At 48.0% G+C, this 21,151-nt stretch overlaps 1 protein-coding gene and 1 non-coding gene across 4 annotated transcripts in view; both read left to right on the top strand.

The window, feature by feature from the left end:
- Positions 1-3,796: 3,796 nt before the first annotated feature.
- LOC117068067 lies at positions 3,797-3,956 on the top strand. Its single transcript, XR_004430936.1, has one exon. It is a non-coding gene; the product is annotated as a U1 spliceosomal RNA (small nuclear RNA).
- Positions 3,957-6,631: 2,675 nt separating this feature from the next.
- Positions 6,632-21,151, top strand: part of SNF8 (SNF8 subunit of ESCRT-II) — a 16,590-nt gene continuing 2,070 nt past the window's right edge. The window contains exons 1-7 of one of the 3 annotated variants that reach the window (XM_033183368.1): positions 6,632-7,069; positions 7,769-7,819; positions 11,681-11,819; positions 14,858-14,962; positions 16,050-16,122; positions 18,893-19,034; positions 20,521-20,592. In XM_033183368.1, coding sequence (XP_033039259.1) covers positions 7,016-7,069; positions 7,769-7,819; positions 11,681-11,819; positions 14,858-14,962; positions 16,050-16,122; positions 18,893-19,034; positions 20,521-20,592 — 636 coding nt within the window. In that variant the 5' untranslated portion in view covers positions 6,632-7,015. Of the gene's footprint in view, positions 7,070-7,768; positions 7,820-11,680; positions 11,820-14,857; positions 14,963-16,049; positions 16,123-18,892; positions 19,035-20,517; positions 20,593-21,151 lie in introns of all 3 variants that reach the window. The other 2 variants (XM_033183367.1, XM_033183369.1) reach the window with 2 other exon arrangements.

The following is a 21,151-nucleotide window of genomic DNA, read 5'->3' as shown; positions in this document are numbered from 1 at the left end:
GACCTCGTGATCCGCCCTTCTCGGCCTCCCAAAGTGCTGGGATTACAGGCTTGAGGCACTGCGCCCGGCCGATTTTCTTTTATTTTTATTTTTATTTTTTATTTTTTATATTTTTTGAGACAGTCTCGCTTTGTCTCCCAGGCTGGAGTGCAGTGGCAAGATCTCAGCTCACTGCAACCTTCACCTCCCGGGCTCAAGCAATTCTCCTGCCTCAGCCTCCCAAGTAGCTGGGATTACAGGCATGTGCCACCACACCCAGCTAATTGTACTTTTAGTAGACCATGTTAGCCAGGCTAGTCTCGAACTCTTGACCTCAGGTAATCTGCCCGCCTTGGCCTCCCAAAGTGCTGGGATTACAGGTGTGAGCCACCACGCCCAGCCCAATTTTCTTTTTGAAAAAAATTTTCAACTTTTATTTTAGATACAGATATTTATGTGCAGATTTGTTACATTGGAACATTGCATGATGTTGGGGTTTGTAGTACGGGTCCTGTCACCCTGGTAGTGAGCATAGAACCCGATAGGTAGTTTTGTAGGCTTTTTAAGGCTTTTAATTTTCTACCTCATGGAGGCAGTGCAGTGCATGGTTAATAACAATTATTATATTATATTTTTTAAAAGGGTTATGATAAGGCTTTAAATGAGACCACCATGATATATAAAGAAAAAGAAGACAATGTTTACAAAATGCTTAGCACAATGCTGAGCCCATAGTAAGAACGTTGTACAAATGGAAAAAAACTAACTTCTTTTTTAAGAGTTGGGGGTTTCCCTCCGTTGCCTAGGCTACAGTGCAGTGGTGTGATCATGGCTTACAGCAGCCTCAAACTCCTGGGCTGGAGATCTTCCCGCCTCAGTACTCCACCCACTTCTGCTTGTGGCTGGAATTGTATTAATAGGTGTGAGCCATCATGTCCAGCTCAAAACTAACTCTTTTTGATTCACCAACCTCCCCCGAAGACATCCAAGACCTCAGAAATGTAGATTCAAATTTCTCCCCTAGACAATCAGTTCTTTTTTTTTTTTTTTTTTTGAGGTGGAGTCTCGCTCTGTCGCCCGGACTGGAGTGCAGTGGCCGGATCTCAGCTCACTGCAAGCTCCGCCTCCCGGTTTACGCCATTCTCCTGCCTCAGCCTCCTGAGTAGCTGGGACTACAGGCGCCCGCCACCTCGCCCGGCTCGTTTTTGTATTTTTAGTAGAGATGGGGTTTCACCGTGTTAGCCAGGATGGTCTTGATCTCCTGACCTCGTGATCCGCCCATCTCGGCCTCCCAAAGTGCTGGGATTACAGGCTTGAGCCACCGCGCCCGGCGACAATCAGTTCTATCATGGAGAATCACTAAAATAAACCCTCTAAACAAAGACTTGCTCTAAATTGTGTGTATAGATTCCAGGAGCTCCAGGAATTTAAAGGAATAGAAACCAAGAATGTCAGAGCTGAAAGAAATCTTAGAGGTCAACTGGAGGCTGAGTGCACTGGCTCACACCTGTAATCCCAGTATTTAGGGAGGCCAAGGTGAGAGAATCGCTTGAGCCCAGGAGATCAAGACTAGCCTGGGAAACAAGGCCAGACCCTATCTCTATGACAATTTAAAAAAATTAAAAAGGCATGGTGGCATGCATCTGTAGTCCCAGCTGCCTGAAAGGCTGAGGTCACAGGATCCCTTAAGCCCAGGAGTTCAAGGTTACAATGAGCTATGATGGCACCACTGCATTCAAGCCTGTGTGACATAATGAGGCCCTGTCTCAAAAAAAAAAAAAAAAAAAAAATTAAAAGACCATGTTCTGGCTGGGCGCGGTGGCTCGCGCCTGTAATCCTAGCACTTTGGGAGGCCGAGGCAGGTGGATCACATGAGGTCAGGAGTTCAAGACCAGCCTGACCAACATGGAGAGACCCTATCCCTAGTAAAAATGCAAAGTTAGACGGGTGTGGGGGCACATGCTTGTGGTTCCAGTTACTCAGGAGGCTGAGGCAGGAGAATCGCTTGAACCCGGGAGGCAGAGGTTGTGGTGAGCCAAGGTTGCGCCAGTGCACTCCAGCCTGGGCAATAAGAGCGAAACTCTATCCCCCAACAAAAAGGACCATGTTCTTAGCCACCCTGCCACGAAGCCAATGAGTCAGTTAAAGCAAATGAGGGATTCCGTAATGGTCAGCATTCAGTGATGTGCTGGAAGCAGGCACAGTGGCAAGTGCCTTTGTCTCATCTACTTGAGAGACTGAGGCAGGAGGATCACTTAAGCCCAGTTGTTCAAAGCTGTAGTGCCCTGTGATGGCACCTGTGAATAGCCACCATACACCATCCTGGCAACATATCAAGCCCATGAACAGAGTATTTACACCATGGACATAGGCAAATGCTACAAATCAGGGTTCCCCTCTCCCAACGTGGCAAGGTAGTTGTTAAACCCTTACCAGGATATCACTGGTCAGCATATTTTCCCTAAAATTATAAAAGGGTACAAATGTATCTGCATAGTAGGATGAGCATGTCTGCTGGAGTGTGGCCACAAGTGTAGCTATTGAGGTCCACTTTGTGCATCTAAGGGACTAGGCACAACTGGGTGCAGTGGCAAGCCAGGCGTGGTGGCTCACGCCTATAATCCTGCACTTTGGGAAGCCGAGGCAGGCGGATCACCTGAGGTTAGGAGTTCAAGACCAGCCTGGCCAACGTGGTGAAACCTCGTCTCTACTAAAAAGCCAAAATTAGTCGGCCACAGTTGTGGGCACCTGTAATCCCAGCTACTTTGGGAGGTTGAGGCAGGAGAATCGCTTGAACCTGGGAGGCAGAGGTTGCAGTGAGCTGAGATCACACCACTGCACTCTAGCCTGGTCAAAAAGAATGAAATTCGGTCTCAAAAAAAAAAAAAAAAAAGTCAGGCGCACAGTGGCTCAAGCCTGTAATCCCAGCACTCTGGGAAGCCGAGGCGGGCCAATCACCTGAGGTTGGGAGTTCAAGACCAGCCTGACCACCACGGAGAAACCCCGTCTCTACTAAAAATACAAAAACTTGGTCAGGCTTGGTGGTGCATGCCTGTAATCCCAGCTACTCCGGAGGCTGAGGTAGGAGAATCGCTTGAACCTGGGAGGCAGAGGTTGCAGTGAGCCGAGATCGCGCTATTGCACTCTAGCCCAGGCAACAACAGTGAAACTCCATCTCAAAAAAAAGAAAAAAAAAAAAAAAGGAACTAGGCATGTGTGCATGCATTTGAAGGCATGAATTATTAAATCTAAGGTCTTCATTGTCAGTGAGCAGATCAGTGTGCATACCTTAGGGCATTGTATAACGAGTCAAAGAGTAAGGGAGGAAGCAGGTGTATCTAGATGGTGTCAGTGAGTACCTAAGGGACCAAGTTTTGTGTTTGGAGGTTATGTAGTTAAGACCTCTTATGATGGCTGGGGGTGGTGGCTCCTACATAGAATCTCAGCACTTTGGGAGGCCAAGGTGGGTGGATCACTTGAGGTTAGGAATTTGGAACCAGCCTGGCCAACATGGCGAAACCCTGTCTCTACTAAAAATACAAACATTAGCCAGGTGTGGTGATATGCGCCTGTAGTCCCAGCTACCGGGGAGGCTGAGGCAGGAGAATCGCTTGAACCCAGGAGGTGGAGATTGCAGTGAGCTGAGATCACGCCATTGCACTCCAGCATAGGCAACAAGAGTGAAACAACATCTCAAAAAAAAAAAAAAAAAAAAAAAAGAAAAAAGAAATAGATTTGGCTTCAAATAACAGGAAAATACAAAATAATAGTGGCTTTAGTAAGACAGAACATTATTTCTCTTTCTCATAAACACTCAATACTTTCCTGGCAGGGGAGATACCATTATCCTGAAGGTGGTTTTCTCAGGGCGAGGCTCATCCATTGCACTCCGAATGTGCCGACTCCTGCGATTTCCCCAAATGTGGGAAACTTGACTGTGTAATTTGTGGTAGTGGGGGACTGTGTTTGTGCTCTAGTAAAATAAAAAATAAAAATAAAAAATAGGCTGGGCATAGTAGCTCACGCCTGTAATCCTAGTACTTTGGGAGGCCAAGGTGGGCGGATTGCCTGAGCTCAGGAGTTCGAGACCAGCCTGGGAAACATGGTGAAACCCTGTCTCTACTATAAAAAAAAAAAAAGAAAAGAAAAAAGCTAGGTATGGTGGCGTGCGCCTGTAGTCCTAGCTACTCAGGAGGCTGAGGCAGAATTGCTTGAACCTAAGAGGCAGAGGTTGCAGTGAGCCAAGATCATGCCACTGCACTCCAGCCTGGCGACAGAGCGAGACTCTGTCTCAAAATAAATAAATAAATAAACACTCAGAGATTGGTGGCGTAGGGCTGGTATGACAGTCTGCTCCGTAAAATCCTTGGGGATTGAAGCTCATTGGACTCATGGTTCCACCATTCCTTTAGGTCCAAAATGGCAGCTACATTTTGAAGCTCATCGGAACCTCCATCTCCCGAGTTCAAGCAATTATCCTGCCTCAGCCTCCCGAGTAGCTAGGATTACAGGCATGCGCCATCATGCCTGGCTAATTTTTTGTATTTTTAGTAGAGACAGGGTTTTACCATGTCGGTCAGGCTGGTCTCAAATTCCTGACCTCAAGTGATCTGCCTGGCCTTATGCTTGGGCCCACTCCCACACTGTAGAGTTTTCTTTCTTTTTTCTTTTTCTTTCTTTCTTTTTTTTTGAGATGGAGTTTCCCTCTGTTGCCCAGGCTGGAGTGTAATGGTGCGGTCTTGGCTCACTGCAACCTCCGCCTTCCGGGTTCAAGTGATTCTCTTGCCTCAGCCTCCCAAGTAGCTGGGATTACAGGTGTGTGTCAACACACCTGGCTACTTTTGTATTTTTTTTAGTAGATCGAGGGTTTCATCATGTTGACCAGGCTGGTCTCGAACTCCTGACCTCAAGTGATTCACCCGGGTCAGCCTCCCAAAGTGCTGGGATTACAAGCCTGAGCCACCGTGCCCATGCTACTTTCATTTTCAATAAATCCCTTAATTCCTTCCTTGCTTTGTTTGTGTGTTTTGTCCAGTTGTTTTTTCAAGACCCCAAGAACCTGGACACCCTCCACCGTTAACATATTTTGGCGAGACAGCCAGGAGGAAAACGTAAGCCCAAAGTTTGGGATTTATTTTCCCCCTTTTTCCTTTTCCTTTCTGCTCCATAAAGGGGAATCTCTCTCTCTCGCTCGCTCTCTCTCCGTTTCTCTCTTTTTCTCTCTTCCTTTCCAACCCGGGACCCTTGGTGGTCAGCGCCTAAACATGGAAACAACTGCAGGTTTTTGGCCATGCCAGTGAAACTAAGGGGTTTCCATGTGGAGAAGCCTAACTACCACCTCCTGGTTCGCTTAAGGAACCTAGGTCTTTTTCATTGTTTTTCCGTTTTTTTTTTTTTTTGAGACGGAGTCCCGCTCTGTCGCCGAGGTTCGAGTGCATCGGCAGGATCTCTGCTCACTGCAACCTCTGCCTCCTGGGTTCAAGGAATTCTCTGCCTCAGCCTCCGGAGCAGCTAGGATTACAGGCACCAGCCACCACACCCGGCTAATTTTTTGTATTTTTAGTAGAGACAGGGTTTCAACATCTTGGCTGGGCTGGTCTTGAACTCCTGACCTCGTGATCTACCCACCTCGGCCTCCCAAAGTGCTGGGATTACAGGCGTGAGCTACCGCGCCCAGCCACAGATGACTGATTTTATCTCAAACAATGAATAACAATCATAACTGACATTTATTTGTGTGCCAGGCATTGCACTATATGATTTACTACATTTTTTTTCTTTTTTTTTGAGACAGAGTCACGCTCTTGTCGCCCAGGCTGGAGTGCAATGGCACAATCCTGGTTCATCACAACCTCTGCCTCCTGGGTTCAAGCGATTCTTCTGCTTCAGCCTCCCGAGTACCAGGGATTACAGATGCGCACCACCACGCCCTGCTAATTTTTTTTTTTTTTTTGAGACGGAGTCTCACTCTGTCGCCCAAGCTGGAGTGCCGTGGCCAGATCTCAGCTCACTGCAAGCTCCGCCTCGCGGGTTCACGCCATGCTCCTGCCTCAGCCTCCCGAGTAGCTGGGACTACAGGCACCCGCCACCTCGCCCGGCTAGTTTTTTGTATTTTTTAGTAGAGACGGGGTTTCACCGTGTTAGCCAGGATGGTCTCGATCTCCTGACCTCGTGATCCGCCCGTCTCGGCCTCCCAAAGTGCTGGGATTACAGGCTTGAGCCACCGCGCCCGGCCTATTTTTTTGCATTTTTAGTAGAGATGGGGTTTCGCCTTGTTGGCCAGGCTGGTCTCGAACTCCTAACCTCAGGTGATCCACCCGCCTCAGCCTCCCGAAATGCTGGGATTACAGGCTTGAGCCACCGCGCCCGGCCATGAGTAGATATTATTCTATTTCACTACTGTGGATAGTGAACCATAAAGACATTAAAATAATTTGCCTTAAGTTCCTGTACCGTATGTAGTGGAACTGAGCTTCGCAGCCAGGCAATCTGACTTCAGAGTTCAACTTAACTTAAAGGCCCTTCGTAGTCAGAATCCTTTGTATGTGATTCCAACAGGTTAACTCCGTTAGGGCAGAGGGCTATTTTATGCTCAATATGGAACCCTTGATGGCCAACACAGCGTTTGGCACATAAGAGGTGGTCCAAGGGCATTTGAAGACCTCCAGGCAGTGGAGGGGCAGTCGAGGAAGACCAGGGCCCCAGGCGCCTACGTGGGCGGAATGCACAAGCTTGGGCCTTGGCGGCCGGGGCTCCACGTCCCAGCACTAGCCAACAAAGGCCTCGGCCGCGCGCGAATATTCGTGCCTTCCTCGCCGCGAGGCTTTGAGAATCTTGGCCACTAGCTAAAGGCGGGGTCGCCTAACCGGTAGCAACCGGAGACACTCAGCCCCGCGGCAGGAAATGCGCCTCGTGGCTTCCGGCGCGTGCAGATGACGCGCGGCTCGGGCTTCCGCCTTGGGGAGCGGGCGGCGGAGCCCGGGACGCGGAGACCTGGGGTCGCTGCAGCTGGGCGGCCCGCGGGCCCAGGGTGGGAATGCACCGCCGTGGGGTGGGAGCTGGCGCCATCGCCAAGAAGAAACTTGCAGAGGTGAGCAGGAAGAAGGCCGACCCACAACCTGCCCCTGACCCGTGCGAGACTGAAATCTCCCGGAGCCGAGTCCTACCCGTTAATCACCTCCCAGCAGAATCTGATGGCTGCTTGGCCCCGGGATACAGAATGTCTCCAGCTTCCGGTGGATTGGCAGCGTTCCCAGATGCCCAGCCCTTTCTCCCACTTACCCAAGTTTTAACTACAAATGGGACTCTACTCACAAATCTACAGTCGTCGATTCTACTCCTTCACCCTATCCTTCTCCCTAAGAAAACCATTTAAGAAAAACCCTCCTCTTTTCATCCCAAAGCTGTGGCAGCACAAGTGGGGGACCCCAGCGCCTACTCTCTTGTTTTTCTTTTTCTTTTTTTGAAACGGAGTCTTGCTCTGTCTCCCAGACTGGAGTGCAGTGGCGCGATCTCGGCTCACTGCAAGCTCCGCCTCCCGGGTTCACGCCATCCTCCTGCCTCAGCCTCCCGAGTAGCTGGAACTACAGGCGCCCACTACCACGCTCGGCTAATTTTTTGTATTTTTAGTAGAGACGGTTTCACCGTGTTAGCCACAATGGTCTCAGTCTCCTGACCTCGTGATCCGCCCGCCTCGGCCTCCCAAAGTGCTGGGATTATAGGCATGAGCCACCGCGCCCGGCCCCCAGCGCCCACTCTCTTAACTCATGCTGGTCTCTTTGTCTGACAGGCCAAGTATAAGGAGCGAGGGACGGTCTTGGCTGAGGACCAACTAGCCCAGGTGAGTCGGCTGGGGGGCCCCAGGCGGGGAGGGAGACCTAACAGGGTTGGCCAAAACACCTTGGATACGAATTTGATTGTGTAGATTGAACTAGAAATAGGGTGTTTGGCAAATTTTGATTTCTGAGCCGCTGAGATCTTTTAGGTGACTTGCTAATAACAATAATGGCCAACATATTTGAGTGATTACATGCTTGTAATGTCCCAGGCATTTGTCTATTTTTTTTTTTTTTTTTTTTTTGAGACGGAGTCTTGCTCTGTCGCCCAGGCTGAGTGCAGTGGCCAGATCTCAGCTCACTGCAAGCTCCGCCTCCCGGGTTCACGCCATTCTCCTGCCTCAGCCTCCGGAGTAGCTGGGACTACAGGCGCCCGCCACCGCGCCCGGCTAGTTTTTTTTGTATTTTTAGCAGAGACGGGGTTTCACCGTATTAGCCAGGATGGTCTCGATCTCCTGACCTCGTGATCCGCCCGTCTCGGCCTCCCAAAGTGCTGGGATTACAGGCTTGAGCCACCGCGCCCGGCCAATATTTTCTTTACATATACTGTCTTGTTCAGTCCTCATTACAGCTCATTACAGTCCCATAAGGAGGGAACCCCTATTATTCTGAGGGTTTTTTTTTTTTTTTTTTTTTACGGAGTCTTGCTCTGTTGCCCAGACTGGAGTACAGTGGCATGATCGCAGCTCACTGCAGCCTCCGTTTCCCGGGTTCAAGTGATTCTCCAACCTCAGCCTCCCGAGTAGCTACAACTACAGGCATGCGCCACCATGCCCAGCTAATTTTTTTTTTGAGACGAAGTGTTGCTCTGTCTCCCTGGCTAGAGCGCAGTGGCGCGATCTCCGCTCACTGCAACCTGCGCCTCCCAGGTTCAAGCGATTCTCCTGCCTCAGCCTCCCGAGTAGCTGGAATTACAGGCACCTGCCACTGCACCCTGCTAATTTTTGTATTTTTAGTAGAGACGGGGTTTCACCATCTTGCCCAGGCTGGTCTCGAACTCCTGACCTCATGATCCACCTGCCTCGGCCTGTCAAAGTGCTGGGATTACAAGCGTGAGCCACCACGCCCAGCCAATTTTTGTGTTTTTAGTAGATACAAGGTTTCTCCACATTGGTCAGGCTGGTCTCAAATTCTTGACCTTGTGATCGACCCACCTTGGCTTCCCAAAGTGCTGGAATTACAGGTGTGAGCCACCGTGCTCGGCCCTAATTTTTGTATTTTTTGAGTCCGGGTTTCGCCATGTTGGCTGGGCTGGTCTTGAACTCCTGGCCTCAGGTGATCCGCCCGCCTCAGCCTCCCAAAGTGCTGGGACTACAGTCGTGAACCACCGTGCCTGGCCGTATTCTGAGTTTAAAATTGAGAGCTGGGCGCTGTGGCGTATGCCTGTAATCCCAGCACTTTGGGAAGCTGAGGAAGGCTGATCACCGGAGGTCAGGAGTTCGAGACCAGCCTGGCCAACATGGTGAAATCCTGTCTCTACTAAAAATACAAAAATTAGCCGGGTGTGGTGGCGGGCTCCTGTAGTCCCAGCTACTGGGGAGGCTGAGGTAGGAAGATTGCATGAACCCAGGAGGCAGAGGTTGTAGTGAGCCAGTATCTTGCCACTGCGTTCCACCTTGGGGGACAGAGCAAGACTCCGTCTCAAAAAAAAAAAAAAAAAAAAAGCCCGGCGTGGTGGCTCACGCCTGTAGTCTCAGCACTTTGGGAGGCCGAGGTGGGCGGATCACCTGAGGTCAGGAGTTCAAGACCAGCCTGACCAACATGGAGAAACCCCACCTCTACTAAAAATACAAAATTAGCCGGGCATAGTGGCGCATGCCTGTAATCCCAGCTACTCAGGAGGCTGAGGCAGGAGAATGTCTTGAACCCGGGAGGCAGAGGTTACAGTGAGCCGAGATTGTGCCACTGCTCTCCAGCCTGGGCGACGAGCAAAACTCTGTCTCAAAAAAAAAAAAAGAAAAGAAAAAGAAATTGGGACACTGGAGTGTTAAGTCATATATCCAAGGTTGTATGGGTAGTAAGTGGTAGAGCTGTTATTGATTTACGTCCTCTGGGGCTTTTCATTTTAAATACCTCAGAATAAAATGAAAATATTGCCTAACCTGTGGCACCCACACCACCATCATGACATCTAGGCACACACCAGGACAGTGTGTGAGTGATGGGGGTGCAGCTCCTGTGCAGTTTTCTTTTCCAGCCCTTCCCTGCTCTTTACATGCTCCAAGTTTACGCAGTGATTGTGATTGGGGAAGAAGAGGAGGAAGCTGTTAAGCAGGAAAACGGGGCTGTGAGCTGAAGAAAAATAGTAGGCCCAGGCTGTGCTCTTCAAAAGCTCCCACTCACAGGGGAGATGGCTGCAGGAATCAACTGAAAATTGTGATTAAAAGAATGTGGAGGTTTCTGACAGTTTTGTGTGAGAAATATTGGGCTAGGAGTGCTTATTCTTGGTGGGATAGAAGATGGTAGGAAAAGAGAAGGGGTAATACAGAGTCAGAAAATCCCCAAGTCTTTTGTATTTAACATGAAATGCAATTTGGCAAATTAAAGTCCCAGAGCAGTTCTTTAGCTGGAATTGATCCCCAGGGAGGTTCATGACTCAAAAGTTTTTTTTTTTTTGAGACGGAGTCTTGCTCTGTGGCCTGGACTGGAGTGCAGTGGCCGGATCTCAGCTCACTGCAAGCTCCGCCTCCTGGGTTTACGCCATTCTCCTGCCTCAGCCTCCCGAGTAGCTGGGACTACAAGTGCCCGCCACCTCACCCGGCTAGTTTTCTATTTTTTAGTAGAGACGGGGTTTCACCGGGTTAGCCAGGATGGTCTCGATCTCCTGACCTCGTGATCCGCCCGTCTCAGCCTCCCAAAGTGCTGGGATTACAGGCTTGAGCCACCGCGCCCGGCCAAAAGTTTTGTTTTAAATTTATATTGGTTGATTGATTGATTGGCCCTGCGCGGTGGCTCACATCTGTAATCCCAGCAGTTTGGGAGGCTGAGGCAGATGGATTGCTTGAGGTCAGGAATTCGAGATCAGCCTGGCCCACATAATGAAATCCTGTCTTCACTAAAAATACAAAAATCAGCCAGGTGTGGTGGTGTGTGCCTGTCATCCCAACTACTCAGGAGAGGCAAGAGAATCGCTTGAACTGGGAGGCTAAGGTTACAGTGAGCTGAGATTGTGCCAGTGCACTCCAGCCTGGGCGACAAAGCAAGACTCTGTCTCAAAAAAAAATTAGAAAAAATATATACATATGTTGACTGAGACAGAGTCTTGCTATGTTGCCCCAGCTAATCTCGAACTCCTGGGCTCAAGTGATCCATTGTGGGATTACAGGTGTGAGCCACCATTCCTGGCCAGACTCAAAGGTTAAACAGATTCATGCCACACTTCATTTTTTTTCCCGTCCACCCTTTCCAATCGGGGGGTAAAGATTTTCTAATGGGTGAACACTGCATTCCCTCATTTCTAAGATACAATGAATTATTAGGTACATCATCAAATTAATAAGTTTTTCTGGGTAAAAGAAAAGGAATACCACATTATATATAACACTTTGTTCTTTTTTTGTGCATGTATTTGGTTGTATATATGTGCACCTTGATTATTAGATGCATCCTGATTTTAGAATAGGAACGCACAAAAAATGGTCTATTTTGGAAGTGAGAAAACAGTACAGCATCCCATTTCTACTGACAATAGAACTGTGAAGGAGAGGCAGGGATAAAAAGAGAGATAGATGGTAAACAGCATAATGGTAGGCTGAGAGAGACTGGTTATTTCAGCCTTTGCCATGCCACAGGACTGGGCACCTATTTTTGGCATCTGATTATCATCTGGCTGGGCTGCCCTTCACCACTCCCTGTCCATCCAACAGATGTCAAAGCAGTTGGACATGTTCAAGACCAACCTGGAGGAATTTGCCAGCAAGCACAAGCAGGAGATCCGGAAGAATCCTGAGTTTCGTGTGCAGTTCCAGGACATGTGTGCAACCATTGGCGTGGATCCGCTGGCCTGTAAGAAGTTGTCTGTAGGGGTCCAGTGTTCTTATAGAGAACCTTAGGGACAGAAGCTCACATAGTTGTTGTTACCACTGTTGGGGCATCCACTAGAAAGGCCTACAAGAAGACCCAGAGGGTGTCGTCTTTAGGGTGTACCTAGCAGGATGGCCAGTTACTGTCTGATATGGAAGATAGACCAACTATAGGCTGAGTAGCCAGTGTCCATGATCATTCCTTGAATGATCTACAGTAGATTTTTTTTTTTTTTTTTTTTGAGACGGAGTCTTGCTCTGTCACCCAGGCTGGAGTGCAGTGGTGCGATCTCAGCTCACTGCAAGCTGTGCCACCTCCCGGGTTCACGCCATTCTCCTGCCTCAGCTTCCCTAGAAGCTGGGACTACAGGCGCCCGCCACCACGCCTGGCTAATTTTTTTGTATTTTTAGTAGAGACGGGGTTTCACTGTGTTCGCCAGGATGGTCTTGTTCCCCTGACCTCGTGATCCGCCCGCCTCGGCCTCCCAAAGTGCTGGGATTACAGGCGTGAGCCACCGCGCCCGGCTACAGTAGAATTTTTTATGACATTTTCCCTCTTTATTAAAAAATACTTAATTTTGGCCGGGTGCAGTGGCTCATGCCTGTAATCCCAGCACTTTGTAAGGCCAAGACAGGCGATCACTTGAATCCAGGAGTTCAAGATCAGCCTGGGCAACATGGCGAGACCCCATCTCTACAAAAACTATAAAAATTTGCCATGTGTGGTGGCATGTGTCTATAGTCCAGCTACTTGGGAGGCTGAGGTAGGAGGATTGCTTGAGCCTGGGAAGTTGAGGCTGCAGCAAGACCTTGTTTAAAAAAAAAAAGTTGTTTTTTTTTTTTGAGACAGAGTCTTGCTCTGTCACCCATACTGGAGTGCAGTGGTGCCATCTTGGCTCACTGCAACCTCTGCCTTCCAGGTTCAAGTAATTCTTGTGCTTCAACCTCCCAAGTAGCTGGGATTACAGGCCTGTACCACCAAACCTGGCTAATATTTGTATTTTTTGTAGAAAGGAGGTTTCACCATGTTGTCCAGTTTGGTTTTGAACTCTTGGGATCAAGTGATCAGCCTTTCTTGGACTCCCAAAGTGCTGGGATTACAGGCATAAGCCTCTGTACTGAGCCCTTCCTCATACTTATAAACTTTAAAAAAAATTATTGGCTGGGCATGGTGGCTTACGCCTGTAATCCTGGCACTTTGGGAGGCTGAGGCAGGCAGATCATGGGGTCAGGAGATCGAGACCATCCTGGCTAACACGGTGAAACCCTGTCTCTACTAAAAATACAAAAAATTAGCCAGGCGTGGTGGCACGTGACTGTAATCCCAGCTACTCAGGAGGCTGAGGCAGGAGAATTACTTGAACCCGGGAGGCGAAGGTTGCAGTGAGCCAAGATTGCGCCCCTGCACTCCAGCCTGGGCAACAGCGAGGCTCCATCTCAAAAAAAAAAAAAATTACTAATTTATTATTTTTTAGTGTTGAGGTTTCTGTCACCTAGGCTGGAGTGCATTGGTGCCATCAGCCCACTGCAGCCTTCAACTCCAGGGTTCAAGTTACTTTCCTGCCTCAACCTCCCGAGTGGCGCTGGGACTAGAGGCGTGAGCCACCGTGTCTGGCCCCACTGTTTTTTTTTTTTGAGACAAGAGTCTCGCTCTGTTGCCCATGCTGGAGTACAGTTGTGCTGCAGTCTTGGCTCACTGCAACCTTCTCCTGGGTTCAAGTGATTTCTCCCGCCTCAGCCTCCTGAGTAGCTGGGACCACAGGTGTGTGCCACCATGCCTGGCTAATTTTTTGTATGTTTAGTAGAGACAGGGTTTCAGCGTGTTAGCCAGGATGGTCTTGATCTCCTGACCTCGTGATCTACCTGTCTCAGCCTCCCAAAGTACTGGGATTACAGGCGTGAACCACCGCTCCTGGCCTGGCCCTGACTTTTTAAACATACATGGGATTATAATTCCTACTGCTCTACAACTTGCATTTTTCTTTTCTTTTCTTTTCTTTTTTTTTTTTTTGAGGTGGAGTTTTGCTCTTGATGCCCAGACTGGAGTGCAATGGCATGATCTTGGGTCACTGCAACCACCCAGGTTCAAGCGATTCTCCTGCCTCAGCCTCCCGAGTAGCTGGGATTACAGGTGCCTACCACCACGCCTGGCTAATTTTGTATTTTTAGTAGAGACAGGGTTTCTCCATGTTGGTTAGGCTGGTCTCAAACTCCTGACCTCAGGTGATCCGCCTGCCTCTGCCTCCCAGAGTGCTGGGATTACAGGCGTGAGCCACTGCGCCCAGCCCGCATTTTATTTTTTATTTCTACACTCCTGGTAACTCGCAGAACATTCAGTGGATTTTTGAATGCTGAGTCTGCATATTCTTTCTCTTAGTCTTGTCTAGACGATATTTCCCATTATATTTTACTGTATGTTGTGTGAATAGAAACTCGTTTTTTCAGTATCCTGAGCCAGAATTAGCCATAGAAATGACTTTTGTTTTATTTTTTTAATTTTAATTTTTTTTTTTGAGACAGTTGCGCTCTTGTTGCCCAGGCTGGTGTATGTTGGTGTGATCTTGGCTCACTGCAACCTCTGCCTCCTGGGTTCCAGCAATTCTCCTGCTTCAGCCTCCCAAGTAGCAGGGATTACAGGCGCACGCCACCACTCCTGGCTAATTTTTTTTTTATTTTTAGTAGAGATGGGGTTTTGCTGTGTTGGCCAGGCTGGTCTCGAACTCTTGGTCTCAAGCGATCCGCCCACCTCGGTGTCCCAAAGTACTAGAATTACAGGCATGAGCCACTGCGCCCAGCCAGAAATGACTTTTAGATTGCCTACCCTCTGGAACTGTCTGACCCTGTTCTTCAGCAGGAATTACTGTAATAAGTCTGATTGTTTCCTGAGTAGCAAATGGAGCAGAAGAACTTCATGCCATGCAGGGAAAACTTCCCATATGATAGATATTTTAATGCAGCTTTGAAAGAAAAGAAGGGATGTAAATTAATCAATAACCAAGACTTTGTTTTTCTGTCTTGTAGCTGGAAAAGGATTTTGGTCTGAGATGCTGGGCGTGGGGGACTTCTATTACGAACTAGGTGTCCAAATTATCGAAGTGTGCCTGGCGCTGAAGCATCGGAATGGAGGTGAGGGTGGCTAGGTCCTGTGAACTGGACTCTGGACTTCTCTGAGAGGGAGAAAACCGTAAAAGATTATCGTTTCCGTCCTGCAGTCTACAGGCCTCTAAGGACTTGAGAGACATCTTAGCTGTTTCATGCAGTTGAATCCATGGCAAGTCTCCATGGCCAAGGGTAAATAGAATTACCTGAACGATTGTCTCTGTTCTCCAAAGATCTTTGGCCAGGAAGGTCTAGTTCCTACTCAGTACAGAAAATAGTAGGGAGGTAGGAAATAGGCCTTTTCCCCTGATGTCTGACGTGTCTGGAGTGATTTTCTCATTAGTGACTATAGTCCTGCACTGTCTCTCTGACGTATGGGAATGCCAACTGAGTCTCTGTGTTCCCTCAAATTTGACCTTAAAATTTGTCATTTGGTGATGCTATCCTTCTTAGTAAGCACATTAAATGGTTTGGATTGAAGTTGCAGAAAGAAAACTTAAAACCATTTACAAATCATCATCGACTATAAATAGACACGGCCTTGATGTCAAGAGGACATTTATAGTTTTTCAAAGATGACATTGCTTTTGTTTTTAGATTTTCATGGCTCTCACTCTGTTGACAGGCCTAGCAAGGTCTCAGAATTCATTTCTCATATTATGGCCAGTTATTTCATAAGAAGAGTTTTTTTTTTTTTTTTGAGACGGAGTTTCCCTTTTGTTGCCCAGGCTGGAGTGCACTGGTGCGATCTTGGCTTACGGCAACCTCTGCCTCCCAGGTTCACGTGATTCTCCTGCCTCAGCCTCCCTAGTAGCTGGGATTACAGGCATGTGCTACCACGCCTGGCTAATTTTGTATTTTTAGTAGAGATGGGGTTTCTCCATGTTGGTCAGGTTGGTCTCAAACTCCCAACCTCAGGTGATGCGCCCACCTCGGCCTCCCAAAGTGCTGGGATTACAGGCGCGAGCCACTGTGCCCGGCCAAGGAGAGAGTTAAAAAAAATTAGGAACTAGAATGTTACTTGCTATTCATAGGCCACTGGAATGTAATGGCTGTGGACTTATTTTAAAGCGGGTAATCTCTTTTTCTGATTTCTGTTCCCTGTCTCCAATAGGTCTGATAACTTTGGAGGAACTACATCAACAGGTGTTGAAGGGAAGGGGCAAGTTCGCCCAGGATGTCAGTCAGTAGGTCTTGTCTTTCAATCCCTTGGAGTACAGAAAGAGGTCTTTAAAATTCAGATGGGGGCCGGGCGTGGTGGCTCACACCTGTAATCCCAGCACTTTGGGAGGCTGAGGTAGGTGGATCATGAGGTCAGGAGATCGAGACCATCCTGGCTAACACAGTAAAACCCCATCTCTACTAAAAATACAAAAAATTAGCCAGGCGTGCTGGTGGGCGCCTGTAGTCCCAGCTACTCAGGAGGCTGAGGCAGGAGAATGGCGTGAACCCAGGAGGCGGAGCTTGCAGTGAGCCGAGACCACGCCACTGCACTCCAGCCTGGGCAACAGAGCAAGACTCCATCTCAAAAGAAAAAAAAATAAAAAAATTCAGATAGAACTCTTTTCTCCCTATTCCTCATGTCTAGGCTAGCTTAGAAATCTGTATGATCTCCATATTGTACAGAAAAAAAAAAAAATGAAACAAAAAATAAGAGACAAGGTCTGACTGTTGCCCAGGCTGGAGTACAGTGGCACGATCGTAGCTTACTGCTACCAAGATCGTTGCTTGCCTGCAGCCTCAAGGAATCCTCCCACCTCAGCCTCCCAAGTAGTTGGGATTATAGGCGTGGGCCAGTACGCCTGGCTATTTTTAGAAAACAGAAAATAGGGAGATATAAAAAGGGAAACAAAAACCATTATTTCTCAACTAAGAGATTACAACTGCTATATATTTTAATGTAGTTCCTTCCAAGCATTTTTTCATGTATTATTTTTTGACAAACTTGGGGCTATATATAGTTTTTGTTTTTCTTTGAGAAAGAGTCTTGCTGTCACCCAGACTGGAGTGCAGTGGCCTGATCTTAGCTCACTGCAACCTCTGCCTTCTGGATTCAAGCAATTCTTGTGCCACAGCCTCCCCAGTAACTGGGATTACAAGGTGTGCACCACCATGCCTGGCTAATTTTTGTATTTTTAGTAGAGATGGGGTTTCACCATGTTGGCCAGGCTGGTTTTGAACTCCTGGCCTCAAGTGATCTGCCCGCCTCAGCTTCCCAAAGTGCTGGGATTGCAGGTGTTAGACTGTATCCAAGGGCTGTGTATAGTCTTGAGATTATTTGAGGCCAAGGAGACCAGAGTAGGTGCCTAGAAAGGCTGGGGAAGGAGGTGGTAGTGAGATGATGGAATATAAATTGATCTAGTTCACCAGCTTCTATGTGTGAGTCCAGTTTGAGAAAAGATAAAAGGCTGTTTTTGATGTAACTTCCAAGGAGTCAGCCTACTATGAGATCTTGAAGACCTAGAATATTCAAAGAAAAGTAGCGAGGCTGGGTGCAGTAGCTTACACCTGTAATCCTAGCCCTTTGGGAGGCTGAGGTGGGAGGATTGCTTGAGGACAGGAGTTTGAGACCAGCCTGGGCAGTGTAGTGACACCTTGTCTCTACAAAAAATAGTTGGGTGTTGAGGCATGCACCCATAGTTCTAGGCTGCAGTGAGCTATGATTGCAGCTGGGACACAGCAAGATGTCATCTCTACTTTTCTTTTTTTTTTTTGAAATGGAGTCTCACTCTGTTGCCCAGGCTGGAGCGCAGTGGCGCAATATCAGCTCACTGCAACCTCTGCCTCCCCGGTTCAAGTGATTCTCCTGCCTCAGCCTCCCGAGTAGCTGGGATTACAGGCACCTGCCACCACGCCCTGCTAGTTCTTGTATTTTTAGTGGAGATGGGGTTTTTACCATGTTGGCTAGGCTGGTCTCAAACTCTCAGCCTCCCAAAGTGCAGGAATTACAGGTGTAAGCCACCGCACCCGGCCAAGACCTCATCTCTTTTTTTTTAAAAAACGAAAATGATAACAAAAGATTACTAGCCATACTCATTGCAAATTCTCATGAAGAGAGGGTGAGCATTTGAAGCATTTCAGTTTGCTATTCTTGAGGGTTGGAGAATGCATTCCAATCTACCTAAAAGTGCCCTTTCCCTTGCTGTTTGGGTGATATATTTTTGAGCTTTGGCAGAGGTTTTAAACTCTGTGTGTGGGCTGGATATGTGATCTACACACTGTTTTGTAGGTTTTCTTCTTCTCTGATTTCAGTTAGAATCAGAAAACTTGGCAGTATTGGGCTTGAATTTCCACTTGGCAATAATCAGCTGGGTTGCCCCCTTTAAAATAGATAAGCATTCTCTAGTTTGCCACAGGTGACACTACCCCCTATTGCCTCTTCAGCTCATTCACGTTTCCTGATGGGCATCTGCAGGTGTATCTTTGACCTCTGTCTGGGTGTTGGAATGAGTGGTTTGCTGAGCAGAGAGCCTGACTCCTATGATTGTCAAAGCATCACTTACTGCTCCTTGACCCTGTCTTTTTACTGACATAGTTGAGTGTTGTGCAGCCTTTTATTATTTTAGAGGCAGGGTCTTGCTCTGTCACCCAGGTTGGAGTACAGTGGTGCACAATCACAGCTCACTGCAGCCTTGAACTCCTGGGCTCAAGTGATCCTCCCACCTCAGCCTCCCAAGGACTATAGGCAATTGCCACCATGCCCTGCTATTTATTTTTTTATTTTTTAGTAAAGACAAGGTCTTGCTGTGTTGCCCAGGCTGGTCTCTAACCGCTGGGCTCAAGCAGTCCTCTCATGTGGGCATCCCAAAAGTGTTGGGATTATGGGTATGAGCCACTGCGCCTGGGAGTTGTGCAGTCTTTTAAATTTTCTGTCAGTGTCCTGCCCAGGGCAGAGCTGAAACTGTGTTGTTAGGTCTGATCTGCCAAGGGTCGTTAAGCAACTCTTCCTCACCTCAGAGACGACCTGATCAGAGCCATCAAGAAACTAAAGGCACTTGGCACTGGCTTCGGCATCATCCCTGTGGGCGGCACTTACCTCATTCAGTCTGTTCCAGCTGAGCTCAATATGGATCACACCGTGGTGCTACAGCTGGCAGAGGTACTGGTGCACCTTCGAGTGTGTGTGTGTGTGCAAGGGACAGTCTGGGATGCAAGGCTGTCAGCAGTTCTGAGCTCCTGCTCCCCATTATGCAGGTCTTTTGCTGAGACTACCCAATGGATGAACTAGTCAGGCCTGTTCTTGTTCAGCAGACATTTATTGAGCAGCTACAGTGCAAAGCACTGGGCCAGGCTGTGGGGCATATAAAGATAGGAATAAAATTCCTGCTCTCAAGGAGCTTACAGTCTAGTTAGGTAGACAGACATGCAGACAACTAACTAGATTTCTTTGGGTAGCCAGACTCTTCTATGTCTTTTGAAACTACTTTATGGATTCTTCAAAAACAGATTTTGAAAAGTCTTGTTTGCCATGCCTCTGTCCCTCATCATGCCTTAAGCATATGCCATCTTCCCCCAAATCCCCATCAAGTATTTAGGGTAGATATGTTCAGTTTTCTTTATTATTTTTGAGATGGAGTTTCACTCGTTGCCCAGGTCGAAGTGCAATCGCGCAATATTGGCTCACTACGATCTCAGCCTCCTGGGCTCAAGTGATTCTCCTGCCTCAGCCTCCCAAGTAGCTGGGATTACAGGCGTGTGCCACCATGCCCAGCTAATTTTGTATTTTTAGTAGAGATGAGGTTTCTCCATGTTGGCCAGGCTGGTCTCGAACTCCCGACCTCAGGTGATGTGCCCGCCTTGGCCTCCCAAAGTTCTGGGATTATAGGCGTGAGCCACCTCGCCTGGCCCAGTTTTCTTTATAATGTAAAACAGAACTAAATAAGGGAGGGGCTTTTCTGTATTGGAGGATGAGTAGAATGAGGCAGGGCAAGGGCTGAATATTTAAATAATGGAGATTATTAGCAGTTTATGATTCTTCTTCCTATCAGTTAATTGTTCAGAATCTTCCCTTGTCATGCTCTAGAGTGCTTTGCAGAAGTCTAACTTAACATGTTAGTACAAGGGACTCACTTTTTTTTTTGGGGGTGGAGTCTCACTCTGTCACCCAGACTGGCATGCAGTGGCGCAATCTCTGGCTCACTGCAGCCTCCACCTCTCAGGTTCCAACTATTCTCCTGCTTCAGCCTCCCGAGTAGCTGGGACGACAGGCATGTGCCACCATGCCGGCTAATTTTTGTATTTTTAGTAGAGATGGAGTTTCACCATGTTGGCAAAGCTGGTCTCGAACTCCTGACTTCAGGTGATCCCCCCACCTCAGCCTCCCAAAGTGCTAGGATCACAAGCATGAGCCACCGTGCCCGGCCTGGACTCCACTTTTAAGATTGAACCCACCAACCTACCTCTGTCATGCTGAAAGTCACTTGTCTCTCTCCCCGCTGGAACCTTTAAACATTTTCTGTGTTCTCTCATGCTTGACAGCTTTTCCTCCTGTCTGGATAAGTCTGTTGTTCCTGGGCAGGTCCTGGGTTCTAAGGGAAGGTGCACTCTTTAACTGATTAAATCCCCATTCCTCCTTCCTTCAGAAGAATGGCTACGTGACTGTCAGTGAGATCAAAGCCAGTCTTAAATGGGAGACCGAGAGAGCGCGGCAAGTGCTGGTATGCAACTTTCGAACAGTCCAGAAAAGACAGGCCCCAGTTGGGAGGATGTGGGTTTCACAAAGGCAGGAGCTTCAGGATTGCTTTGCTGGCCTTCTGCCTTGAAGGCTATTGCTGCCATGCTAGAAGGAAGCCCAGCACTTCTCTTCATGCTACCAAGAAGGTAGAACTCAGGAAGGCAGGTTCCTAACTCTGGTGTGCACACAATACCAGGCTGCCCCTGCTACTTGGGGAACTGACACTCTCTCTCCTGAACATGCTGAGCCTGGACTGGTCAGGAGATGAATGTAGTTTCTACTGAAATTAACACTGTTAGCACAGTGATGGGAATTATTAACTATGTTAATTACATATCTGTAATTATCCACTAAGCATTATATTGCATAGTATATACTCTAGCTTTATACATACACATTTCGTGGTACTGATGAATGAATGATGATAAGAGGGAGCAATGTAAGAACTCTGGCTTCAGTACCTTTTTTCCTTATCCAAGCAATTCAACTGTCTAAACCTTCCATTTCATCTGTAAAATGGGGATAATGTATTTATCTACCTA

This window comes from Trachypithecus francoisi, unplaced genomic scaffold, assembly GCF_009764315.1.
Source record: "Trachypithecus francoisi isolate TF-2019V2 unplaced genomic scaffold, Tfra_2.0 Lachesis_group20, whole genome shotgun sequence".
Classification (NCBI taxonomy): domain Eukaryota; kingdom Metazoa; phylum Chordata; class Mammalia; order Primates; family Cercopithecidae; genus Trachypithecus; species Trachypithecus francoisi.
Note: the sequence above shows the minus strand (reverse complement) of the source record. Positions and strands in the feature narration are given on the sequence as shown.